Raw genomic sequence first — 27902 nt, forward strand, 5'->3', positions numbered from 1 at the left:
CCTCCTTTTCTCATAGATAATGTGGGACTAATGGTGCTCCTCTACTTTACATACAGGGTTGTTGTGAAGCAGCATTCAGAATGAAAGCCAGAAAAGACGTTTCACAAATTGTAAAGGCAGTAATAATCAGTGTACTCAGATAGTTCTTAAAGCTTTTTAAAAAAAGAGGTCAGAGATTAAGAGGACATGTTTATGAACCTGGTGAGATTGGTAAGGTGTCAGAAAGTTTCAATTAGAAAGTCAGAAATATTAACAATAGGAAATTAAATTTATTGTAACATATTGAGATTATTATTGGTAACAAAAATACTAAGCTCTTTGTAAAAACAAAGGAATTAAGAACAACAGTAATTTTTGAAAGGTGCTCAGATGAAATGATTAATTACATCTGAATTTCTGTGATTTTTTGAAATTTTTATAAATCAGAAGTACTGAAGTTACAGAACTATAACTAAAATATGTAAATAGGAATGTGCAAAATAATAATTTTTGTCATATATATTGTACTACAAAGACTTGTAAAAATTTAATGAAACTTTTTCTTGAAAAAAATGAAAGGGCTAACAATAATATACTTTATTTTTTAGCATACGGCGGCATCAAGAAAGAAGAGCAATTATGACTCCCATTTTAACAGATTTTTCTGTCCGAATAACTGGAGCACCTGCCATCATTTTCACCAAAACAATTTCTCCAGAAAATATGCATACTGAGGTTAGAACTTAATTTAGGTCTCATTTGGTCTAAATAAGGGAGCGGCTCTTCTTTGTATGCTAGGGGTCTGCATGGTTTCAGCGCACAGACCATCAGATTAGCTCATTGTTAACCGGTAACTGTTACAGCTATTATGGAGCACTTTCCAGTACCATTCAGATGCTACTTTTTATGCACTAACTCATTTAATCCTCATGATAATCCTATTAGCTTATCCTACTGTCTTCATTTATATGCGGAAAAACCAAAATACAAAAAGCTTAACCCAAATAGCTTGTCCAAATTTTCACAAGTCGTAAGTGGCCAAGCAGGGTATGAACCCAGCTGGTCTGGCTCCAGACTACACACACCCTGTACAACCTCTTTTTAATGAAAACAACACTGATATTGACAGTAATTTAGCATTCTCCCATGGATTACCCTATGGAGAGAGTTCTGCTTTCATTACCTTATTTAAGCTTCACAATGTCCTTATGAGATAGATATTATTATTATCTGTATTTTATGGATGAATAAAACTGAGACCAAGTTATATGACCCATGTTATTAGCCTATTACCAATGGATCCATGTTTCAAGTCTGATCACTATGTATCAGTGCCTCTATGCCTAGAATAGAAATGTAATAATAATGTGATTCATCAGAACTTTAGAAAGCTCTTCATTAGAAAGAAATTGAAGAAGATAGAAATAAATGGAAGAATATACCATTCTTTTGGATAAGAAGAATTAACATCATTAAAATGTGTAGGCTACACAAAGCATCTATAGAGCCAATGCAATTCTTATGAAAATACCAATGGCATATTTCATAACACAAGAACAAATAATCCAAAAAGTTATTTGCATCCACAAAAGAGCCTGAATAGCCACAGCCATCTTGAGAAATTAAAAAAAAAATTGGAAGAATCACACTAGCCGATATCACGCTATACTATAAGACTATAGTAATCAGTATCACACTGTGATACTGGCATAAAAACAGACCTATAGATCCATTGAACAGAATAGAGAGCCCAGAAATAAGCGCTTGCCTATATGAGCAATTAATATATGACACAGGAGGCAAGAACATACGGTCAGATAAAACCAGTCTACTCAATAAATGGTTTGGGGAAAATTGGACACATACATGCAAAAAAATGAAACAGACCACCTCCTTATACTATATACAAGAGTAAACTCAAAATGGATTTAAAAATTAAATGTAAGACCTGAAACCATAAAACTCTTAGAAGAAAAATAGGTAGTGAACTCTCTAACATTTCTATTAGCACTACTTTTTCTGATATATCTTCTTGAGCAAGGGAAGCAAAAGAAAGAACAAAGGGAACTTGATCAAACTAAAAATTCTTTGCATAGCAAAGGAAACCATCAACACAAACAAAAGACAATCTATTTAATGGAAGAATATACTCACCAATGATACATTGATAGGGGGTTAATATCCAAAATATATAAAGAAATACAACTCAACACCAAAAAGAAACAAATTTAATTAATAAATGGGGAGAAGACCCCAAGAGACACTTCCAAAGAGGACATACAGATGGCCAATAGATATGTGAAAAGATGCTCAGCACCACTAGTTATCAGTGAAATGCGAATTAAAACTACAGCGAGGTGTCACCTGTAAGAATGGCTACCATCAATAAACAAGCAAACAAGTGCTGGTGAGGATGTGCACTATTGATGGGAATGCAGATTGGTGCAGCCAGTGTGAAAAGCAGTATGAAGTTTCCTCAGAAAAATTGAAAATGGAGTTGCCTTATGACCCAGTGAACCACTTTTGGGTATATATCCAAAGAAAATCCAAACAATAATTCAGGAAAATGTATGCACCCCTGTGTTCATTTCAGCGTCATTTGGAATAGTGGAGATGCGGAAGCAGCCCAAGTGCCCATCAACAGATGAGTGGCTGACAAAGCTGTGGTACCTGTATACAATGGAATGTTACTCAGCCATAAAAAGAATGGAATCTTACCATTAGTGACAACATGGATAGACCTTCAGGATACTGTTTTAAGTGAAATAAGTCAATTAGGGGAATAAAAATGCCATAGGATTTTACTTATATGTGGAATTTAAAGAACAAAATGAACAAACAAAATTGAAACAGACGTATATACTTGTATGCAGAGAACAGGCTGATGGTTGCCAGAGGGAAGGGGCATTAAGGGACTGAAAAAGGTAAAGGGATTAAGCAGTACAAAGCAGTAGTTACAAAATAGTCATGGGGAAATAACACACAGCATAGGGAATATAGTCAATAATATCATAATAACTATATTGTTGCCCAGCAGGTACTGGAAATATTGAGTAGAACACTTTGTGAAGTGTAAAATTATCTGTGCTATACAAGTGAAAGTAACACAAATAATATTGAATGGAAACCATAATTTAAAAAAAGAAAACAAAGTTCTTCATACAAATTTGTTATACTAAAAATTTTATAAATGTTTTAATTAGTTACAGGCTGTTATGAAAAATTCAAAAAAATTAAGGACAAATTAAATATAATCCAAGCTACTATAAATTTTACATTCCTTCCCTTAGCTTTTTGAAAACAATATATTTGTATGTTACCTTGTTTGATGTTTATATTAGCCCAGTAGGGAAAGTTAGGTTATCCACAGTTGTATAAAAATTAAATCTACTAATACCTTACAGTTACTTAGTAACACAGTTGGTTTAAAATACATGAATGTATTTCTTTTCATCATTACTTGGAGGAGTAAAATAATAATTCTAACTATAATGAGTAAACACAGGGAACTTGTAGGGAAAAAGTTTTTTAACCAAAAAAAAAAAAGATAATCATTTTCGACATGCTGTTGTTTGTGACTTTATTAAAACCCGCTCTAAGCTGTTTAGTTTGTGGCTGGACCAGGCCTAAGTCTCCTTAAATCTCTCCCCTTGGATGACACTAATATGGAGAGGGTTTGTTGGATGTTTCCAGACATTTGAATGTTCTCCACATGCACTTCATGACAAGAGGCAGGACTTCAGCTTGTTAAGTGAAGCTTCTGGATTGTTTTTCATTTCTGTCCCTCTTCTCTGAATGGTTTTCCAGCAAAGAATGTTCAAGTAACTCAGTTGTGCAGAACAGCACCGGTTAAGTAGTGGACATCTACCTAATGCTGCCAAGAGTTTAGCAGTTTGAAGAAGTTAAATTAATTAGTCTAGCTATTTTTGGCTTCAGCACTCTATTTTGTTATAAATCATTTGGAACGTATCCTTTGGAGAGTACTCAGACCGTACCACTTGTGATTATAATTGCCTGCCTGCAATCACCCTTTTGTATCTGTCTGCCCAACCGGATTGTGATCCCCTCAAGAGCAGGTTGCCCTTCAAGGCCAGGCTTTTTCTTTGTGCTGTTTCTGGCACTCCAGTGTAGAGCATGGTGACTAGGAGATGCTCAGTAAACATGTGTCGGTTTGAATAAATAAACAAGGCTATGCTTAAGAATTATATCACTTATTGAAACAATGGTAGTAGTTTGCGATATGAAAAAGCCAAATGTATATGAAATGGTGAAAATTCTTATTGTTAGTTTTGTTGCCCTGTAACCAGCACACAGCCTGGCGCACAACAGGCCTTCGTAAATGTTTATTAAGTTAATCCATTAAATTGTGTCAAGTGGCTGTGCTCACCATTTCTGCTGCTCTCATTAACAAATGAACTCGAGTCCCAGAGGAATTCATCAACGTAATAAAGGTCAAATAAGTAAGAATGATAAATTATCATCTAATGGCTATCATGTTTCTTTATCTGGATTCAACTTTTTTCCCCCCTTCAGGAGATTTTAGTGTGTGGCCATTCTTTGGAAGTGAATATAACCACAAACCTGGATTTCTTCCTAAGTGTGGCTCAAGTTCAACTCTTACATCAGTTAATAGTAGCAAATATGACTGGACTGGAACCATCAAGCAAGGCCACAGAGGTAACTATTACCTGATTTTGATTAGACATACTGCATTTGTGCCAGCTTCACATTCATAATAGGAAAACACAGTGAAATGCTTTCTGCTAATTATTCTATACTTAATTTTATTCAAAATGTGGTCATAAATCATTTTGGTTTGGTATTTTTTACTTTTGAAATTTGTTTGGTCTTCTTTCCTATAATTTTTCATGCATCTTTGCAAAATTGCGGTGGCCTAGCCTCAGAAAAGCCTCTGTTAAAAACATGATTTTATTACCCTGTTGCAGTTTTTAAAGTACAATGCAAGAAACCTGGTATAGTTTTTACTTATTCAGATACATTAAAGGGATAGGCCTGTTTTGGAAGTGAACTTTGTAGGAGTACTATGGGAATATCTTCAAATAAATAACTTCTACAGCGTTTGTTTCACATGCTTAGTGAAAAATGGGCACAATCATAAGAGTTGAATGCCTGCCTGGAGTTTTAATTCTGATCTGGTGTTCATTGGAAGCCTGCGTTATAACCACAAAGCATGTCACTGTGAAACAAAGCTGCTTGTTAGATGCTTCCCAAGATATGTTTTCTTTGTTTTTGTTTCCATACTTCTCCGATTGTATCTGTGCTTGGAGTAAATCTTCTATAAAACCTCAAGTGAAGAAGCTGTTTCTCTATGAAAAGGACATTATTTTTGTCGTGAATTATGCAGAAGGCTCTAAGTTCTATTTATCAGAAGGAAGGGGGGAAGAGGTATTCACTGAGAGCCACTTGATGCTAGGCAGCAGGCCAGGCATTTCCATGTAAGTTGGCTCATCGGTCTTGAAGCGCGCTGTCACGGCCGTCCAGTGAGGTGGAGATGGGCGCTTTCACCAGTGTGTAGACTCGGGTCTCAGGGCCCAGAGACGGGGCATGGTAACCCGCCTGGTATCACACACACGGCAGTCAGTGGTGGGTCTGAGCATTGAGCTTAGGTCTTTCTGGGCTGTGCTCTGTCCATTTTGCCACAGTTCATCTACTATCACTGTTACAGCAGTCTTTCAATCTTTTTTTTAAAGTACGTGAAACAGTTTATTCTTGAGTCATTATTTTTACTTATTGCATTCTTTTCTTTTTTTCATACTTTTTTACTGTTGTTCAAGTATAGTTGGCCTTCAGTCTTCTTTATTTAAAAACATTTTTTAATGGTAAACTTTTAGCATTCATAAGTGGTAATTCTCTAACTAGATCAGTTTTTACCACATGTGCTTTCTGTTTAACATCTTTTTAAAAGGTCAATACAGCTATTTGTATTCTCCAAAATACTGACTTTTCTTCAATATACGTTAGACCAGGAGCGTCAGACTCATTTTCACCGGGGGCCACATCAGCCTTGTGGTTGCCCTCAAAGGGCCAAATGTAATTTGAACTCTTTAACAGTTGAGTTACATTTATACAGTCTTAAAATTATTTCAGCCCTTTGAAAGCAACCTCGAGGCTGATATGGCCCTGGGTGAAAATGAGTTTGATACCCCTGTGTCAGATAATCCATAAGAGTATGATTATGCGACATGAAAATAAACAAAGCAAAAAATATTTCCTCCTGGCATTTTTGAGGAAGACCTTGAAGCAAACTGGGTCAGAAGCAGTATTTTACATTCCTGTGTTATCTGTGCCAATTTTGTGAATGTCTCACATCAGTGAAATCTACCTTAGATTTCTGATGTGTTTTAGGAATTTATACAACTTAGCACACTGATTCTTAACTGTTTACCTATCTATTTCTAATGCCTATTAGTAGGACCTAATGTCAGCAAAGGACACTCAGCTTACTAGCAGTCCTTACCTGAATGCTGAGTCACCCCTCGAGTTCTATAAATGAATGAAGTACTGTTTTTGCTGATTTAAAAATGTGTCTGTGGCCTTTTGTTGCTTCTGGGAGATAATGTTAAAAGTATAAACAATATACTGAAATATAGTTCAGACTACACTGAAAAGTGATTACAGTTGTAAATTTTATTTTATGTGCATTTTACCACTGTTTAAAAAAAAAGTATAGTCTGTAGTGTGGGAGGGCAATTGTCTGTGAAAATTTTAATATTTAAAAATACCTTCAGTGAAATAGAAGAAAGTTTTTCTATTCATAAATGATTAACACAACTTACATCCAATAGTCAAAGAACACAAGACATTTTAGTGTCAAAGAATACACTGCTTATACTGTCACGGTGTATTTTGAAAGGGCTTGCGACTTTTAAAACAACCATAGGACTGTAATTTTCAAAAAATTTTTTTGATCTGGCCAAGATGGAGGCGTAGGTAGACACACTGTGCCTCCATGCACAACCAAGATAGGGACAAAAATAATTTAGAAACAGAATAACAGCCAGAACTGACAAAAAAATTGAACTGTATGGAAATCAGACAACCAAGGAGTTAAAATAGACACGTTCATCCGGACCGGTAGGAGAGGCGGAGTTGGGCAGCCGGGCGGAGAGGGGTCTCCCAGCACAAAGAGTGGTGGGACCAGACATGTAAGGCATCCCAAGCGAGCAAGACTGCAGCGGGCAGACCCTGGGCGCAGGGTAGCAATGGGCAGACCCAGCAAGGCAGCGATTGTGAAGCGAGGCACTGCACACAAGGCTGATCACTTGGTCCCACATTTACGTGCAGATAAACCAGGCAAAATTGGGGATCAAGACAGACTGTGCAACCCAGGGTTCCAGCGCCGGGAAATAGAGCCTCGGGGCACTGATTAAAAACCCTTGTGGGGGTTGAGGCACAGGAAGAGACTCCCAGCCTCACGGGAGAGTTCGTTGGAGAGACCCATGGGGTCCTAGAATGTGCACAAGCCCACCCACATGGGAATCAGCACCAGAAAGGCCCAGTTTGCTTGGGGGAAGTGGCAGAAGGGACTGAAGTCCAAGAGAGAGTAGAGCAAGTGCCATTGTTCCCTCTCAGACCCCATCCTCACATACGGCATCACAACCAGTGACTGGGTTACCCGACCCTGGTGAACACCTAAGGTTCCACCCTTCATACTTAACAGGCACGACAAGACCAAAAAAAAAAAAAAAAAAAAAAAGCCCAAATGGAAGAACAGATAAAGCCCCACAGCAAATACAACTAAGTGACAAAGAGACAAGCTATCAGATACGCAGTTCAAAGCACTGGTGATCAGGATGCTCACAGAATTGGTTGAATTTGGTCACAAATTAGATGAAAAAACGAAGCCTACATTAAGTGAAATGAAGGAAAATGCATGGGGAACCAATAGTGATGGGAAGAAAACTGGGACTCAAATCAATGGAGTGGACCAGAAGGAAGAAAGAAACAACCAAACAGAAAAGAATGAAGAAACAAGGATTCAAAAAAATGAGGAGAGGCTTAGGAACCTCCAAGACATCTTTAAACATTCCAACATCCGAATTATAGGGGTACCAGAAGGGAAAGAGGAAGAACAACAAGAGGAAAAGTTATTGGAACAAATAATAAAGGAGGACTTCCCCAATCTGGCAAAGGAAATAGACTTCCAGGAAGTCCAGGAAGCTCAGAGAGTCCCAAAGAAGTTGGACCCAAGGAGGAACACACCAAGGCACATCATAATTACATTAGCCAAGGTAAAAATGAAGGAGAGAATCCTAGAAGCAGCAAGAGATGATAAGGAGACAGTAACCTACAAAGGAGTGCCCATCAGACTGTCAGCTGATTTCTCAAAAGAGACCTTACAGGCAAGAAGGGGCTGGAAAGAAGTATTCCAAGTCCTCAAAGGCAAGGACCTACATCCAAGATTGTTCTATCCAGCAAAGCTTTCATTTAGAATGGAAGGGCAGAGAAAGTGCTTCTCAGATAAGGTCAAGTTAAACGAGTTCATCATCACCAAGCCCTTATTTTATGAAATGTTAAAGGGACTTATCTAAGAAAAGAAGATAAAGAAAAAACATGTACAGTAAAAGGACAGCAAACTCACAATTATTAACAACCACACCTAAAGCAAAACCAAAAGAAAATAAGCAAACAACTAGAACAGGACGAGAACCACAGAAATGGAGATCACATGGAGGGTTAGCAACAGGGGAGTGGGCGGAGGAGGGGGGGAAAAGTACAGAGAATAAGTAGCATAGATGGTAGATAGAAAATAGACAGGGGAGGGCAAGAATAGTATGGGAAATGTAGAAGCTAAAGAACTTATATGTATGACACATGGACATGACTAAAAAGGGGGAGTGTGGGTGGGAGAGGCTGTGCAGGGTGGAGGGGAATGAAGGAGGTAATGGGACAACTGTAATAGCATAATCAATAAAATATATTTAAAAATAAAAATAAAACAAAAAACATTTCCAAATAAAAAAATTCTTTTTGAGAATTAAAAACAGGAAAATTGAATGTGGCTGTTATTGGGGAAGTGTAGAAAGGGTATGTATGTATTTGTTAAAAATCTGTATCACACAATTTAACACATGAATTGTTATTTCTGGAATTTTCTATGTAATATTTTTGAACCATGGTTGACCAAAGGTTTCTAAAACTTCAGAAGGAGGAACCTTGAATAAAGGAGGACTACTATGTCTCCTGTTTGTTCCATGAAAAATTCATTTGTTTTTCCTGAAGAAAAGTACAAATATTTGTTCTTCCCAAAGAAGCCATTTCTCTCCACTTCCTTTTCCCTGGTAAGCATGTTATACGAGCCTTTAACTTTAATTCTTTACCAGTCAAGTGTTTCTTTGGTTAGCTCTTATGAGCACACAAATAAACCTTTTATCTACAAAAAAAATGTGTATCATGGCATTAAGAACAACTACTATTTCATAAGAATGAAGGATTAATAATGGAAATCAGGACTCTAGAAAAAACCCTGTCAATTACAGAGGGGTAAATGTCATATCTGTTCTCAGCCCACCAACTGGTGGGTGATGTTAATACTTTTAGACAGTCTTTGACAAGGTTTCATTTGGAAGATTAATTTTAAAATTATTCAAGAATGTGGTAGGGGTGTTTTTGTTAGTAGAGGAATCATATCCAAACTTCAAACAAAGGGGAGGAAAGATGAACAAAGTTTTGGAAATATAAGTAAAAACAATGAAACAATCTGAGGATTATTGCTAAAACCATTTTTAATATTAATTTTAATTCTATGAACATCTAACTCATTATGAAACTTTCAGGTGCACAGCTAAAAGAAGGAAGTAGTTCAGTAATAAATGACCAGGCGATGGTTTAGGCAAATTGCCACCAAAATCGATCAAAATTTTTCCAGTGTTTTTGCTGTGAAAAATGCACTGTAGGTGGGCTGAGGCTGTGGTGATTGACGCACCTGGCTTATCCTTTCTAACAAGCTTTCCTCTCTTACAAGATGGCCTTAGTCCAATAAAGGCCCGATATATAAAAGTTGTCATTAATCATAAAATCACAAATTTATGCAATAAGAATAAACAAGAGGAAAAATTTAATTATCCAGACCAATAAATGTCCAGAAACATTTGAAAAAGAATGTGAATAAACAAAGAGTTAAAAGATTTTAATTTGTGCAAATCTATTTATGGGGTAATACTGCAGGCCATTTTCATGATCTGTATACAGTAGAAATTATTGTAAGATTTCTACCAATATGCAGAATATTATAAGAAACTGTTTTAAAACAAAACAAATAAGAAGTCCTATCTTTGTATTATTTTATTTCAGTTGTAGTCAACAAAAAATACACTGTAAAGAAAGATAACTTGTATAGAATTTTAAAGTATTAGGGTTATTTAAACTGAGAGGATGAAAGCTGAGCAATCTGTCTGAAGTCTGTAAAATCATAACCCATATAGGCAAGATACTAAAATTAGCCTGTTAAAATGGTTAGTTTATTTTTATAAAGTAGTGGTTTTTATCAAGTAATGACATGAATTTTAAGCAAAATCTGCTAAGCTAAATGTATCAAAATGGTGTAAGTCCCCTGACACTTCATCCTGCATAACCACTTTTAACCCATAAACTGTTTATCTCCATGTTTCTGAATAAAATGAAAAGACTACCATCTTTTGATTTACTGATTTTAACATTACCCATTCACTTGCTATTTATTGTAAATGAGGGTTCCATCTCTTTTACACCTCCCTTCAGGGCTTTCATCTCCTCAATATTCTTGTCATATTTTTTGAATCAATATGAGTTGTTTTCACTTAAAAACAATGAAAATATTGTTCACTGCTTAATAAAGTAACTGTGATTATATGTCTTCTCTTTATGCTCTTGATTTTCCTGATGTTAACAATTGGCACATTTGCTTATTTGCCCAGTTTTTTAAAAATTTCTACTTCTCTCTTTCTTTCCACCTTACCCCCAACTCCCACCAGTGAGTCTATATAAGGCCGAGAAACTTAACTTTTCACACTTTGAAACTTACAATCTCATGTCAGTTTTTCCCCTGGGAATCACTTTCCTAAAGTTTTCTTTCTGCTTTCTCTACTCTGCACTGGCAGCTCACCAGCCCTGCTGCACATTCGACATAAAGAACCAGATGACAGAAGACTGATTTTTTTAGGTTAAGGCAAATAGAGAAATTATAGGGTAACAAGTAAGGGGTTTTTTTCTATGAATATTACTTAGTAAAATTGCCAATATTTTATCCTATTTAAAAATATTAACTATTTGAGTCTCTATACAGAAACAGTGTATTGATATAAAGTATTATAATAGGGTTTATTATATATACCTAATATAGTTTACTTTGGTGTCTTTATGGTTTAAAACAGAATAGTATGTAGGACTTTTTTGCTATGAACTGTGATTGAGTATACGCCCTATGGAGTGGTGGTGGACATTGTTTGTTTGGTGGTGTTATTATTTTAGATCAGAAATAGCCTGCTTTGGAGTCATGCTTTATTCAAAGAATGGAAATTTCTTTTTTTTTTTTCCAGTTAGTTAATGGTAAAAAATTCTTTCATGTCATGGCACACTTGACCAATCTAAGGACTGGTAAGAATAATTAGAGCTAGGAACCTCAGAATGAAGAAGAGGAGAAGGGACTATGAACGGTGGTCTGGTAGCAGATGTTGTTTTGAAGGAGAACTTGAGGCAAGATGAGGGAAGTAGAGGTAAACTGTGTACTGTGAACTCGTGTGAGTGTAGGTTGGGTTTGAAAGTGGGAACTGACACTGGTATGGGAGAGATGCTGATGTTCTAGTCTGTCTCGATGCTTTCTGTCTTAAGGTAGATGCGAATGGGAATGGCCACATCACTAATTACACATTTCTATATATAGAAAAGGAATTGGGAAATTTTAGTGATGGAGACATGGTGAGGTAGTGTCAGAGTTGTTATACTGAGTATTTCTTTCCCTTCAGAGGCATCTGGATTGACTACTTGTAACCAGGCAATAAACACAGGCTCCAATAAAATGCACATTTAGGCAGGGCCTTAAGTGGACAAGAGGGCCTGTGACTAAATACCTTAATATCTTAAAATCTAGACCTGGAAAAGATATTAGGTATTTTACTGCTTATCCTCTCCTGATAAACAAGCCGGTCAAGAGAAACATGTCGTAGTTGCCTCATGGTAGAAGCTCAACATCAAGAACATAATAAAAATTTTAATTTTCAGGCCATGCTAATATTTATCCCACATAGACTTCTTGAACAGAAATCCAGTGAATGCATTAAGTTTTCCTAAGGCACAGTTAAACTGTCTGTCCTAGTCTTGGTCATTTTCACTGAGGGCCAGATGTACTAACTATAGACCAAGAGAGGTATGAAAAATAAGTACACTGTGGTCCTTTCCCTCTAGCATTTTATAATCTGGCTGAAAATTAAAACACATACAAGTGAATTTATTACTAAGAACTCAGAGCAGTAAATGAAGAGTGATGAATATGCTCTGTGGAAAATTAGTGTTATATGAACTATTCAGAATTGGAAGAGAAGACTTTAGGCTGAAGTGGTCAGAAATCTAGTTTCATGGAGAGGTTGGGATTGAATAGACAGAAAAATGTGACCTATTTATTCACTCAATAAATATTGAAGCCTTTCTATGAGCCAAACACTATTATGGGTACCTGGGGAATAGCATTAAAGCAAAGAGATAGTTTCTGCTCTCATATGCTAGTATTCATATATTTAGTAAGGAAGATAGATAATAAATAATTGGAGAATATATATCTACATATAGATATATACTTATATATCTATACATCTAGTTATACACACACACAGGACTGATTGCATGTATCATTAGCATTCACTTTCCATGTGGTCACACCTAGCTGCAAGGGAGGCTGAGAAAGGTAGTCTTTTTAATACATGGTTACGCACCCTGCTGAAAATTATTTTACTATGAACGAATGGGATAAAGGATATTGCGGTACAACTAACAGCCTTGGCCACAGAAATCTCAGGCTCACCTGGTAGCCAAAGTTAGAATATTCCTCAGAAAGCAGCTTTGGCTCTCTTCAGTACTTGGAACATATTCTCAATTAGAGCCTAGAGTTCTATACAACATTATACAACAGAAATAACATTGGCTTGCACATCGTTCAGTGCTGCTATGTGGACAAAGATTGCCTTTAGCCATTATTTCTGAACCTTTTCATCTGATCATAGAACTGTCCTTCCTTTAGCTAAACAACGTTCTCCTATTCTATGTAGTTTTGATGGGAATTCCCATGATAAGGTAGACATGAGACAGAGGCCTGGCCAATCATAGTACTCATCCTTTTGACCCAATTATTGGATCACATATGGGCATACTACTCAGGGAAGGGCAGTGTTTCATATGAAGACACTGAAAAGAATAAACTCTTTCCTGTGGATCAGTTAAGTCCAGATGTTGTCGTGCTGGAACTTTCTTTGACCACGTCACACTCTTCTCCACCCTGTCACATGAAGAAAGCCTGTCTGTGTTAAGAAGAGGAGTTGAGCTCATAGAAATAAGCAAAACTGAAAGGTAGAGAGAGAAGTGTGACATCATCTGACTCTGTTGGCACAGTTTTAGTCAGTGAAATACACAAATAAGTGTTCTGCAGATTTCTGGGAAAGTCTTTCCTTTCTTTTCTTCCTTGGAATAATGACAACAGAAGTGACCAGCCACTTGTTACCATATGATTTCAAACATAAGAATAAAAGCCACACACTAAAAATAGACACGGGGGTAGATAAAATCATCCTAACATGTGAGGGACATTGTGGAACTTCTGCAACCAGCCCTGGACTGTAGGGTATAAGAAGAAAATAAACATAAATGGTTAAGCTTCTATTACATTAAAGCCAAACTCAATCCTCACTGATACAGACACTTTTATAGTATTTCAATGTGGGTTTTATTATAAAACCCAGGAAAAGTGCTGAGCACAGTATCAAATGAGATGCCGAATAAATGCTTGCCCTATGAATTAATAAGCACATTACTTAATTTATAGGTATTCCTATTTCTGTTCATTGAAATATAAAAGATAAGGTGTATATAACATATACTTGAAGAGATTTGGAAGAAATCTGATGCTTTAATATATGTTTCATGGAGACTGGTTAAGTACATATTGTGGAAGGCTTTAAATGCTAGCCTGAAATGTTTTAAGTAAGTAGGGGTTAGAGAGAAGTTGAAGTTAATTGAACTAGAGAATGACTTCAACAAGTGTGCTTCGAAGCTCAGATCTGTTTTAGGCTGAACCTCTCAGATGAACTCACACACTGATAGTATGTATATCTTGAAACATAAATATAGTTACACAGTCCTCTATTCTAATATAATAGGATATGTTATCATCAAAACAGTATCAGATTATTTCAGTTAGGATTTGAAGTATCTGTAGCATGTAATATCACCCTTTGTTTCCTGCAATTTTTTTAAATGCAATTTTAAAATTTACTAAAAAGAAGGGTGAGAGGACTAAGATTGCCCTGAGTTATGTTCATTTGGCTGTAGTAATTACTCTTTCATTCCTGGATACCAAGTAATCATCTTATTAAGCCTACTTAACAGAGGTAGTGTATGTAAGGAGTAACACATGCTCATTTTCAAATCAATGTTTTAAAGTAAATAACACTTTCGTAGCAAAATAGAAACCATATTTTAGGGACAAAGAATAGAACCACATCATTGAGGATCTGAAGGTGGGGGTTCTTTGATGCACACACTACATATCCTGGAGAAGAATGAGGACAATTTTTAACACTAATTGAGCATTTCTTCCTTTGCCTTTTCTCCTTCTTCCTCCTCCTCCTCCACCTCCTCCATGTAACCACTTGGTTTTAGGCATTTCCTTAGCCCTCCTTTCCTTTCGGTCACTGGCAGCGACTCCCTTGGTAACCTATCCCATGCATGCTAGGTACCTGTTCTTATACTCTGTTTGATAGCTAAAAATTAGGTTTTTCAGGAAAATTTCTTGTGTAAGATTTTTATTTTCGCTATCATAAAATACACAGTGCTTAGTCCACGTTTCTCCAAATTTCTGGAGTAATGGATATTTCTACCAGAGTAAGGTTTTTATTTCCCCAGATTTTCTGCTGTTATTTATTGTATTTGGCTTCTCTACAACTATCTATAGAATCACAAACGACATAAAGCATTATACCCTGCTGTCGGTGAAGCATGATCAAGTTACATTTTAAAGAATCTTGCAGTCAAGCTGGTCAGTCTTCATTTCCAGTCAGCCCCTGTCCTGTCAAGACGCCTCTTCCCCTCTCATGTGCTCTTCTCCCCAGGCCTCCTTCATCTGTCCTTCTATGTGTATTTCTATTTTTAACTGTTTATAATTATAATATCTTTATTAACTCAAAAGATTATCACAGTGACACTGTGCATTTAGGTGCAGTCTTGTAAGTGCCCAAAGAGCTGGCCCATTATTTACACATTCTTGGAGTCTACTGGCTATAGGCAAGCATACCTTGGCACAGAGTTCTTTATTGTCATCAGTTTCTCAACAGGCTTCTCTTAAGGCAGCGAATCCTATCATCCACCTTGTGCGGTTTTTATGAAAAGGCTTTATTTTTGACAACACCCCAAAAGAAGTCCACTGGGGTGAAGTCTGGTTATCGTGGTAGCCATTGCACTAGCCTGCTTTGATGTGTCCACCTATTGGGTAGTTGCTCATCAAGGAACTCACACACTGTTACAGTGTAGTGTGGAGAAGCCCCGTTTGGTTGAAAAAAGAAGTCATTATTTCATGCTGCCTCTGTGATTGTGGTCAAATAGTGCCCCGCGGCATGTTCAGATGCAGGCTGTGTGATCCCTTTACATGAAAGATCTGCCCGAACCGTAATGCCCAGCTGATTCAACTGTCCCTCTATCGTCACATGGGGATTTTCTCCTAAATTATAGACACAGTCACGCTGATTTATAACACTTGTAATTTGATCAGTGATGGCGTTGCCTTGTGTTCATTCAGAACCACTTGGCAAAATTGTAAGTGGCAAACTGGACCGTCCTCTAATAACCCATGAAGCAATCTTGGCTGGTACATTTTCAAACCTAAGTGTTGCATTAGATGACTCAAAGATCTATGTGGAATGCTTCACTCAACAGAAGCTCTTCATTGTGTTTTTCAGAAGGCACTTTGTAAAGGCCTGAGTTACTAACACTTCATTTTCCTGGTTGGTAATACTGACTGGTCAGCCACTTTCTGGAGCATTACAAATGGACCCAGTTTCATCAAATTTATCACATATTCTGTAAATTGTCTACCTAGTGAAGGTATCAAAATCTTCAGCCCATTTCTGTCTAACCTTTTCTACATTCTCTGTCTTCCAATATTGTGTAAGTATCTAATTTCATTGGTTATTAGTTAAATTACCAGATATCATTACCTTTTGGCCTCCACCTTTCAGAAGTACTTGAGCAAGGAAAATCAAAGTATCCTAGCTCCAGACAAAATAGTGGATCCAGCAAGGAATCCAGGAAGAAATGAAGTATGGGAGCGGGCCCATATTTCACCGAGCATAGGCCCATATCTGCAACCCATCCCAAATCACCGTGAAGTTACTGTTCCTCTGTGTTTATAGTCCATACTATTCCTGCTAAGTTCAAGTCTAATTCCAAGTGCTCACTATGGGCCAAATGGTCTAAGTGTTTTATGGAGCTAGACTTCTTTAGTCCTCATACTAACCCTTTGAGTTGGGGGCTTTTTTATCAGTATATACACACAGAGAAACTGAGTCTCAAAAAAGTCGAATAACTTTCCCAAGGTTACATGGCTAAATAAGTATCAAAGCCAGTCCCCACTCCCCACCGAGAATGTATTTGTTAAAAGAGCTGTTGGAGGTAGTATTTCAGTAACCTAACCTATATAGTTGTGGGTGTGCATAGGGAGAATTAAGCAAAAATTAATATAATGTACTAATATAAATATGATTGTTCCCATGTAAAATTTACTTGTCATTGTATTGAGTGGTAAGCTGCTGAAGGACCTAAGACAGGAACATGACGTGGTCAGATTCACATTCAGCATAGGGACAGGTTGATTAGGTGGGGAGACCCCTGGAAGCTCTGGCAGTAAAGTACGGAAAATGAGAGCCTGAGCTGAAGCACTGATTTAGGAAAGACAATGAGGAAAACCAATAAAGGCCTTAGTCTGCATTGGCTTGAGAGGATTATGTAAGGAGGAAAGCCCTAGGAAATAGATTATAACTGATTCATTATTATCCTCTCTGAATAGATATATAATAAATGAGCTGGTTTGTCTCTGCACGTGTTGAAGAGAAGATAGTGCTCTAGACCATTCTTTCACCAGCTGCTCTGAATTAGGTGGCTGGGCAGTGACTGCCCTGCTACAGTGTTTGGTTGTAGGCTTTAGCTGTTAGGGAATTTGAGCTCCCACAGAATGGGATCTCCCTGCGCTTTGCACTCTTGACCAGCTCAGTAGTTCATTTATGCCTCCAAATAAAAAAAGTGTTACTGGACTGTGGTCTTTTTAAAGGCTCAAGAGAGGGTTATGATTTATTTGTTTATTGGTCTTATGTTTAAATAGAGAAAAGAAAGGATGTGTAAATGTCAATGGGAATGATATAGTTGTAAGAGAGGTTGAAGTATATTGGATGGGAAGGAAAAATCAAGAGTGTAGAGTTCTTGAAATACTGAAAAAATATTAGCCCAAGAATAAAAGGCAGAGGGGTGGACATTAGGACGAAGGGCCCCTCGTCTAACATATCATTCGGGAAAAGGGGAGAGGATGGCCACAGGTGTGAGTAGATTTGAGTGTTTTAGTAATAGGGGGTTGAAGAGGTGCCCATCTGATGATGTTTTACTCCATGAAATGGTCTGTAAAAACACCTATTAACAAATAATGCAGGGCTCAAAAACTTGAGATGACGAAGCTGCTTATTCTTCTTTAATTTTTAACCTAGTGAATATGGATTTGAATCTCCAAAGATGCATACAAGTAATGTTGAAATATAAAGATTTCTAAAAATTAAGAGCAGAAGAACAAAAACAATATAAATTGAGGCTAGAAGTTCTGAACCTCAAATTTGGCTCTTAACTTCCTGGCTGCCAAAACAAAAGGGAGATTCAGATACTTGGGAATTGTTTACAGGTTTTACTGATTTTAGAATGTATAGATCTTTTTAAATATTTTTTTTATTTTGGAATCATTTTAGATTTACAGAAAGGTTGCCAGAGTAATATAGAAACTTCCCTTATACCCTACACTCATTTTTCTCAATTACCAACATTTGACATTAAATGTATGACACATTTGCCACAACTAATTAACCACTATTGATTCATAATATTACAGCCTTGGACTGGAGGCTTCACATGTGAATTTTACCAAACATTCAAAGAACTAATATCCTCCTTCTCAAACTATTCAAAAAACACTCAAGAGGAGGGAAGACTTCTAAGCTCATTTTATGAGGCCAGCATTATCCTAATTCCAAAAGCAGATGAAGGCACTGCAAAGAAAAATTATAGACCATTGTCCCAGATGAACATAATGCTAAAATCTTCAACACAATATTAATAAACCAAATTCAGCAATACATTAAAAAGATCATACGCCATGATCAAGTGGAATTTATTCTAGGCATGCTAGTATAATATTTGCAAATCAGTAAACGTGATATATCACATAAACAAAATGAAGGGTAAAAATAACATATATCAATAGAAACAGAAAATATATTTGATAAAATTCAGCAACCATTTAAGATAAAAACTCTCAGCAAAGTGGGGAGGGAGGGAACATACTTAAAGATAATAAAGGCCATCTGTGACAAACCCACTGCCAGCATCATACTCAGTGGGCAAGAGTGACAAGTATTTCTCTTAGGATCAGGAACAAGAAAGGTACGTGTGCTTTCACCTCTTATTCAACATAGTACTGGAAGTCCCAGCCACAGCAATCAGACAGAAGAAGAAATAAAAAGCATCTGAATTGGAAAGGAAAAAATAAAACAGTCACTATTTGCAGATGACATGATACTATATAGAGAAAACCCTAAAGATTCCGCCAAAAAACTATTAGAACTGGTTAATGAAGATAAAATAAATATCCAGAATACAGTTGCATTTCTATACACCAATATTGAACTCTCAGAGAAGGAAACTAAGAAAGCAATCCCATTCACAATTGCTTCAAAAAGAATAAAATACCTAGAATAAATTTAACCATGGATGGTAAAAGTTTTGTACTTAGAAAATTATAAGATGCCGAAGAAGGATATTGAGGAGGTTACAGATAAGTGACACTATATTTCATATCCATGGCTACAAAAATTAACATCATTAAAATCTCCATGCTACCCAAAGCAATCTATAGATTCACTGCAACTCCTTTCAAAATTCCAATGTCATATTTCACAGAACAAATATTTCAAAAATGTATGTGGAACCGTAAAAGACCCAGAAGAGCCATAGCAATCTTGAATAAAAAAGAGCAAAGTTAGAGGAATCATGCTACCTGATATCAAACTATACTACAAGGCCATAGTAATCAAACTATGGTATAAAAACAGATATTTAATCAAACAACATGGTATAAAAACAGACATTTAAATCAATGGAAAAGAATAGAAAGCCCAGAAATAAGCCCTTGCCTTTATAGTCAATTAATATTTGACAGAGGAAGCAAGAATATACAATGGGGTAAGGATAGTCTGTTCAAGGAATGATGTTGGGGATGTTGGACAGATAAGGGTAAAAATTTCTTACATTCATATATAAGAATAAACTCAAGATGGATTAAATACATAATAAATCTTAGACTAAAAATCCTAGAAAAAAATACGTAGACAGCAAATCTTTGACATTTCTCATAACAATATTTTTTCTGACCTCGGGTAAGGGGAACAAAAAATAAACTAAAAAACATTTGTATAGCAAAGGAAACCATCAACAAAATGAAAAGACAGCCTACTGAATGGGAAAATGTATTTGCCAATGATACGTCTGATAACAATTATCAGTAATATCCAAAATTTGTAAAGAGCTTATATATAAAACTCAACACCAAAAAACAATCTAATTTAAAAAGTGATAGTTTATTCAATAAATGATGTTGGGAAAATTGGACAAATAGGTGCAAAAAAATGAAACTAAACAAACTTCTTACACCACATGGAAGAATAAATTCAAAATGGATGAAAGACTTAAATGTTAGACTTGAAACCATAAAAATCCTAGAAGAAAACATAGGCAGCAAAAACTTGGCTATTGCTCATTGCAATATTTTATTGGATATATGCCCCCAGGCAAGGAAAACAAAATAAAAAATGGGACTACTTCCAACTGAAAAAGGAAATCATCAGCAAAATAAAATGACAACCCACTGAATGGGAGAACATATTTGCTGATACATCTGATAAGGGATTAATATCCAAAATGTATAAAGAACTTAGAAAACTCAACACCAAAAAAAATATCAATCCAACTGAAAAATGATCAAAGGACCTGAATAGAGACTTCTCCAAAGAGGACGCAGAGATGGCCAATAGACACATGAAAAGATACTCAACATGACTAGTCATCAGAGAAATGCAAATTAAAACCACAATGAGATATCATCTCACACTTGTCAGAATGGTCATCATCAATAAATGACCAACTAAGTGTTGGTGAGGATGTGGGGAAAAGGGGAACTCGTGGGGATGCAGAATGGTGCAGCCACTGTAGAAAGTTGTAATGGAGTTACTGCCTCAAAAAATTAAAATGGAAATGCCTTATGACTTAGTGTTTCACTTCTGGGACTGTATCTGAAGAAATCTGAAACAGTAATTTGAAAGGATATGTGTCAATTACAGTGTTATTTACAGTCACCAAGATTTGGAAGTAGCCCAAGTACCTGTCAGAAGATGAGTGGAAAACAAAGCTGTGGTACACTTACACAGTGGAATACTACTCGGCTGTAAAAAAAAAAAAAAGAAGGAAACTTTACTTTTTGCAATAGCATGGATGCATGTTGAGAGTATTGTGCTAAGTGAAATAAGCCAGTCAGAGAAACACATGTACCATATGATTTCACTCATATGTGGAATCTAATGAACAAAATGAACTAACAAACAAAATAGGGACAGGCTGGTGGATGGAGAGCAGGTGGACAGCTATCGGGGAGGGATTGAGCAGAAAAGTAAAAGAGAAAAAAACCCATGGACACAGACAACTGTGTGGTGAATGCTGGTAGGAGGGGGTTTGGGGGCAGTTGGATGTGGGTATAGGAAGATATAAATGGTGATGGACAGAGACTTGACTTGGGGTGGTGCACACACAGCACTGTGTACAGATGATGTGCCACAGAATTATGCCCCTGAAATCTGCAGAATTTTGTTAAGCAATGTCACCCCAATAAGTTCAATAAAAAAGAAAAAAATGAAAATTAATTAATAGTGTAGATTGCAGCTGTAGTTAATCTCTTCTTAGCTATGTATTTCTTTTGTCCCTTAAAGCTTTCATATTTCCATCTGCAACATGAGAGATCTGGACCGTGCTGGTTGGCCTTCACATCCCTTTCTAGCCTTTCCTTGGGGTTTCTGATGACCTGAAGGGAAGCCCAAGACTGACCTCCAGTGGTAATCCATGCTGATCTCCAAGAAATAAATGCCTTTTTGTTGCCTTGAGATGAGGTAGAACAATCAGATACTTTAGAAAAAGTAACACATCAAGCAAGTTTCTAATTTATACATTATTTATTGGCAATAACAAGTCCCAACTGCTGTATGATATTACTAGTAATGTTTCTTTCAAGTAGTTACACGAAACTGTCTTTTATTTTGTTCTTCTGAAATTTGAGCCACTTGGAGAGAAAGAAACTCTGTTCATAAATGTATATAGATCAGTCTAATTCTGGATATAATCATTTCATAAATATCTTTTCTGCTTAGGTGATTTTGTCTTAATAATTCAGTAGAATTTTTTGAAGTCATTAATTTAGTTATCCTGAAGTACTTTCTTAGATTAACTTCATGTCTTTTTTGTTTTTTCCCCAAGGCTCTCTCTCCTCATGGACCAAAATCACATAAATTCTAAAAGACTCCCCCAGCAATTAATCTCAGAATATGTTTGTGAATCTATGGAATTTGGTTGTATATCTGTATTGCAAATTCCTCTAATATTATTTTTAGCATTCTCCAAGGGATGGATCTAGGTTTTCTCAAATCTGAAGTTGATCAGATTTTTTTAAAGAATTCAAATTTCAAATATAAAGTTAGGTTTAAGGTCTTGAAAAAAGTGTCCCATGCAAACAAGAGGTTTTGAAGCTGAAATTTTTTGTTAACAGAACATCTGCCTCAACCAGTTTTGGATGAAAACTGACATTACCACTGTATTAGTTTTCTATTGCTGCTGTGACCCACTACCACAAATTTAATAGCTTAGAACAACATAAATTTATTATCTTTCAGTTCTTTAGGTCAGAAGTGTGATATAAGTATCTCAGTTGACTAAAATCAAGGTGTGAGCAGGGCCCTGTCCCTGGAGATCTTAGGGAAGAATCTATTTCCTTGCCCTTTCTGGCTTCTAGAAACCTCTTGCATTCCATGGCTCCTGTCCTCCTCCTTCCATCCTCAATGCCACAACGTGGGTCAAGTCCTTCTTGCATCACATCTCTCTGACCTTTCTTCTGTCATTATTTCTTTCTCTATCCACTTAGCCAGGAACAGTTTTTCACTTTTAAAAACTCATTTAATTAGATTGGGCTCACTCATGACCCAGCATATTTTTCCTATTTCATAATCTGAACCTTAATCACTTCTGTAAAGTCCTTTCTGCCATGTAAGGGAACATTCTCAGGTCCTGGGGATTAGAATGTGGACATCTTCAGGGGGCGATGATTCTGCCTAACACAGTGACATGGGCGCATGGTCTTTTCTTCATCCCACTTGGTAGAAATGCCCAATGACATAGTCTTACTGACTCAAAAGCCAGCATTAAGCTACCTAACTCAGATGGATCTAGGCATCTTGTCCAGAATCACAAACAGCACAACAAAAAGCCAAAGTGTATTTGTTCGTAGAGGACATAGTACAGAGGGAAGTATTAGAGAGTGCTTATTATATATTCAATTTCAATTTGGAGTTTAGTGTGATGCTATTATAACAGTTTGTCCATGACTTAAAATAATAGTTTTTATGAAAATCGTGTTTTCTAAAACAAAAGTGACTACTGATACTGTCTTATTTTTTGGTAAATCTCTTTAATGTATGGCTCAGTGGAAGAGAGCTAGATTCTCGTATCTGCTACTGTATGCAATCTGTTCAAATATGTTGCTTTCGTTGAAATACAGGAGGAGAAATCCAGCCTCACACAGATATGTAGTCAGAGAAGGGAGTAGTTTCATAGCCTTTAAGATAATTGTGGGTATTCTTCTTTGAGTTACAATAAAGCTTGAGATATGGTAGTTCCTTTTTTATCTACTAAAAAAATGGTATTTTCCAGAAATGGTAAGATTGATGAAAAGTCATGCCATATTGGGTAGAAGCAAATATATTTTTGTTATTTTGGAACTTTTCTTTTATCTTATTTCTCCTACTTGAACTACTTTCAGTAGTTTTATAATCTAAAGAAATTGGAAAGTAAATAATCTCCAGCCTCACTTTAAAATGAGAAAACTTTGGAAATCACTTTTTGTGTATTTGTTTAAGGTTGACTAATTAACTTTCTGTTTATTTTAAGTTGAAACCAAGCCTTCTGATTCTTAACTCTCGTAACTTTTATATGCTATTTTAATAGAAAATCTGTGGGAAATAGCATGATACCTTAGTAAAGTCCAAAGTGTTGGCTTAATTTGTCACATTAAGTAAGTTGCAGATAATCATCTTTCAGGCCTCAAAAGTGATTATATAACTATTCTTAGAAAGAGGCTTGTGGAAATGCGTGGTGGTGGTTAGAGTACAAACCTTTGGTTATAACATGAAGTTCTGGTGACCTAATGTACAGCATAGTAACCACAGTTAACATTGTAGTGTGTGCTTAGAAGTTGCTACGAGAGTAGACTTTAAATGTTCTCACCACACCCACAAAAGTTTATAATTATGTGAGGTGGTGGATGTGGTAACTAACCTTATTATAATCATTTCATAATATATACATATATCAAATCAGCACATTGTATGCCTTAAACTCACACAGTGTTATATGTCAATTATACTTTCACAGAGATAAAAAAATACTCTTTGGTTAGCAATGGAATATGAATTATACTTACATTCTAACTTTCTCAATTTAAATTCCTGTAAGTAGTATTATATAAAAAATGATTTCATTTAAACAGATTAAAGGACTATTTTAAGAATAAGATATACCTTTAGTTATAAAAGCTCTTATTGCTGCTAAAATACATAAGACTTTTGCAATAAACTTTATGTATGTTATATAAAAATCTACAAGTTAACTTTCCATATAAAATACAATAAACATCAAATAAATTATGTATGGTTATTTTATTAGCTGATTGAAATCTGGTTCACTTTTGTCAGTCAGTGCTTTATTTGTGATGTAGTTTTGGCAGAAATAATACTATTGGGAAGAGTTTTATAGTGCTTATTTATATATCTCAAAATTCTTAAGAATCTAGTGTTATCGATAGTGATGATAGCAACAGAAAATGTTCTGTTGCTATACTGTTAACTATAGCAACAGAACATAGCTACTGTTAACTATCTGGAACTATACTGTTATCACATGCATTAGCTTATTTAAATCTCAAGGAACTGTGTTAGAAAGACACAGTTGTCACTAAGAATAAACAAACAAACAAATAAAAGGCTTGGGTTTAGTAATCGCTGCCACATACTTATATGTCATGGGAGTAACTTCACTGCCTAAAACAGCTTTTCCCTTCTCTAAGCAGTCTTCTAAGCAATTTTCTGTTTGAGAACAGGAATCTTGTGGTAAATGTTTTGTGTGTTTTTATTCTCTAAATTAGTTTCTTAGCAGAATCTGACTTTCGTTTCTATTTTAACACTAGTAAAATGGACTGGAAAGTCAGCATTTTTTTTTCTTTCTAGAAATAATGTTCTCATAGAGTGGGTTTGATTACATTTTTCCATAAAAATATAGATGGAGGAAGGATAATATGTGATGTGTACGAATTTTAGAAGTCCGTATCTAAGGACTCAAAATGGTAAAGATGACGATGGTGACAGTCATTTATTATATACTTAGCTAGGCATGGTAAGTACTCTCTGAGCATTGTCTCAGTTCTCTCTGTAACCTCCTAAAAATGGGTACTGTTCTCATTCCCATTTTTCACAAAGAGAAACCGAGGCACCGATTGTTTTCCACACCATCATGTAATTGGTAAGTGACAAAGCTAAGATTCCAGCCCAGACTGTATGTCTAAAGTGCTTGCTGCCTTTGCCATTGGGCTAGCACTCTGTATTCCCACTCCTGGTTGTACCACTTACCAATCCTGTGCTTCGGCATGTTTCTTAACCTCTTTAAACTTACATTTTTATCATCTGTAAAATACAAATAAAAGTACCTGCTCTTAGCTTTTCATAACCTTTTCAGGGTCACAAAAATCTTGACTGCTTTGTGAGGCTGGTTGTGAGAATAAGAGAGTAAAGGGCTCATCACAATTCTCAGTACACAGAGTGCTCAGGTAAATGATAGGGTCTGTGGCAGTGGCAATGAAATAAAGTCTCTCTTACCAAGTGCCTTATTTCCGGCTGCATTCTACCTCATTTTAAGCCATGCCTTTATATAAAGCAGCCAGGAGTAATTATTCTAAAGTTTATTTACGGTCATAGCACTCCTTTCTTCAACATCTTCAGTGCTTTCCCATTGACTACTAAATTAAATAAGAGCTCAGCCTTATACTGAAGGCTCTAGTGTATTCCTCCTGCTTTATCTTTCCTACACAGAAATATGTATAATTCTCATCTGGAGTGGGGATATGTTGCGTGTGGGTCACCAGCCAGCAGTGACCACGGAACGCTGTGGATGGCTCGACAATACGCGAGAAAAAACACACATGCACAGAGACAAACTAGTTTCTGTGGGGAAGTAGGGACGAAATGGCCACCCCCCCTAGTGGGGAGCGCGCTGATTTACCGTCCATACCTGCTTTTATTAGGCTCATTCTGCATAATAATTCAGGTAAAGTACAGTACTCATTAGGGGAAGTAAGGAACTATAGAAAACAAAGAACTCTGCTGGTCTATTGAGTTGGGGTCAAAGAGCTGTAAGACTGAGGAACAAACTAGCTTCCTCCTAAGACCCTTCTCATTCAACTGAGAGCATTCTAAACAAAGAAGGTTTCACAGTAATTTACTGTTCTTTCTTAGGCCTGATCACCCAGGGAATCCGCACTTCTCAGTACCGAGTTGCACCACCCTGTCATTGTTTCAGGCTTAGGTGGAGCAAGGGAACTAGGTAACCAAGAGATAAGGAGATTTTCTCCCAGACGCTGAGAACTCAGGCTATGTCAAAGCCGAGGAGCGAGGGTCCATCACCCCCCTTTTGCTGCAGCCCCCCCCAAGTCCTTCTTTTGGGGGGCCTCCCAAAGTGATCGTGCCTGGCTTAGGTCGTTCCCCCGTGGGGAATCTTACCCGTCTTTGGCTAACCGACCAAGCTTTTTGGGGGTTCAGCAGCAGAAGCAGCATTCCTGCCAGGGAGATAAGCTTTTGTCTCCTTGCTGGCTTACGGTTCCAAGGGCGTTCCCTTAGCCTTAGCTAGGCGGGGGTTTCAGCCTCTGATACCAGTGAGGGTGGTTCCCAACAGGGATAGAGTTGTTTGGAAATACTTGAGGTTATCCAAACTACTGAGGACCCACAACCCGCATTTATCTAAGAGTTGGAATCAGGGATGTTCCAGATCCTTCTGTGAGTGTGACAGCCTCAAACACCCAAGTGTGGGTGGTCAGTTTGTTCTGCCTCCCTATTTTCTTGTTATCATTTCTGTATCCTACTATATTTGAATTTTTCTTCCTCTCCTTCTAAATCTGTGGCTGTTGCCATCTTGTTTAGCTGTTAAGCCCAAGCTCAAATATCACTTGCATTCCCAGATCCCTCCAGTTTCTACATGAACCACCCTTGTACTTTTTGAATGTGTACTTCTTACATCTCTTAGCACCTGTCTATAATTATTTTCAGGGAAGATTGTTATTTACTGCCCTGCAACCTTTTTAGAAGATTGGCTCAGTCTCATTCATCTTTGTCTAAAAATGTATAGCAGTGTGTGTTAACACCTTTCAGGTATTTCTGAAGGGTAGAGGCCATATTTTAAATTATTTGGGAAAGATAAATTCTTTTCACTACCTTATTTATCTCAGCATTGCTAGTGCCTTGCATAGTTCCAGGCCAATAATCAGTGGTAAATTTATGTTTTCTAAATCAATATTTTCCTCTTTTTCTTTTAAGATTTTATTTATTTATTTTTAGAGAGGTAAGGGAGGGGGAGAGAGAGGGAGAGGGAGAGGGAGAGAGGGAGAGAAACATCAATGTGTGGTTGCTGGGGGTCATGGCCTGCAACCCAGGCATGTACCCTGACTGGGAATTGAACCTGCGACACTTTGCTTCACAGCCCGTGCTCAATCCACTGAGCTACGCCAGCCAGGAATATTTTCCTCTTAACAGACTGGAAGTATTAGGAGGCAATTAAAACAATGCTTTTTAGCCCTGGCTGGCGTAGCTCAGTGGATTGAGCGCAGGCTGCGAACCAAAGTGTCGCAGGTTCGATACCCAGTCAGGGCACATGCCTGGGTTGCAGGCCACAGCTCCCAGCAACCGCACATTAATGTTTCTCTCTCTCTCACTCTTTCTCCCTCCTTTCCCTCTCTAAAAATAAATAAATAAAATATTTTTTAAAAAACAATGCTTTTTATTTGTTTGCTTACATATTTACCCTTAAGACTGAAAATGCTGGCAGGAGCAGCATCTTTA

The 27902-nt window shown here is 36.8% G+C and overlaps 1 protein-coding gene across 2 annotated transcripts in view; it reads left to right on the top strand.

Annotated features, from left to right (window-relative positions):
* Positions 1–27902, top strand: part of VPS13B (vacuolar protein sorting 13 homolog B) — a 699511-nt gene that overhangs the window by 420755 nt on the left and 250854 nt on the right. For both annotated transcript variants that reach the window (XM_045861171.1, XM_045861172.1), the window contains exons 32-33: positions 588–714; positions 4513–4656. In XM_045861171.1, the coding sequence (XP_045717127.1) occupies positions 588–714; positions 4513–4656 (271 nt within the window). The remainder of the gene's footprint in view (positions 1–587; positions 715–4512; positions 4657–27902) is intronic.

Source organism: Phyllostomus hastatus, unplaced genomic scaffold (assembly GCF_019186645.2).
Source record: "Phyllostomus hastatus isolate PE091 unplaced genomic scaffold, TTU_PhHast_1.1 phas_scaffold_21, whole genome shotgun sequence".
Classification (NCBI taxonomy): Eukaryota; Metazoa; Chordata; class Mammalia; order Chiroptera; family Phyllostomidae; genus Phyllostomus; species Phyllostomus hastatus.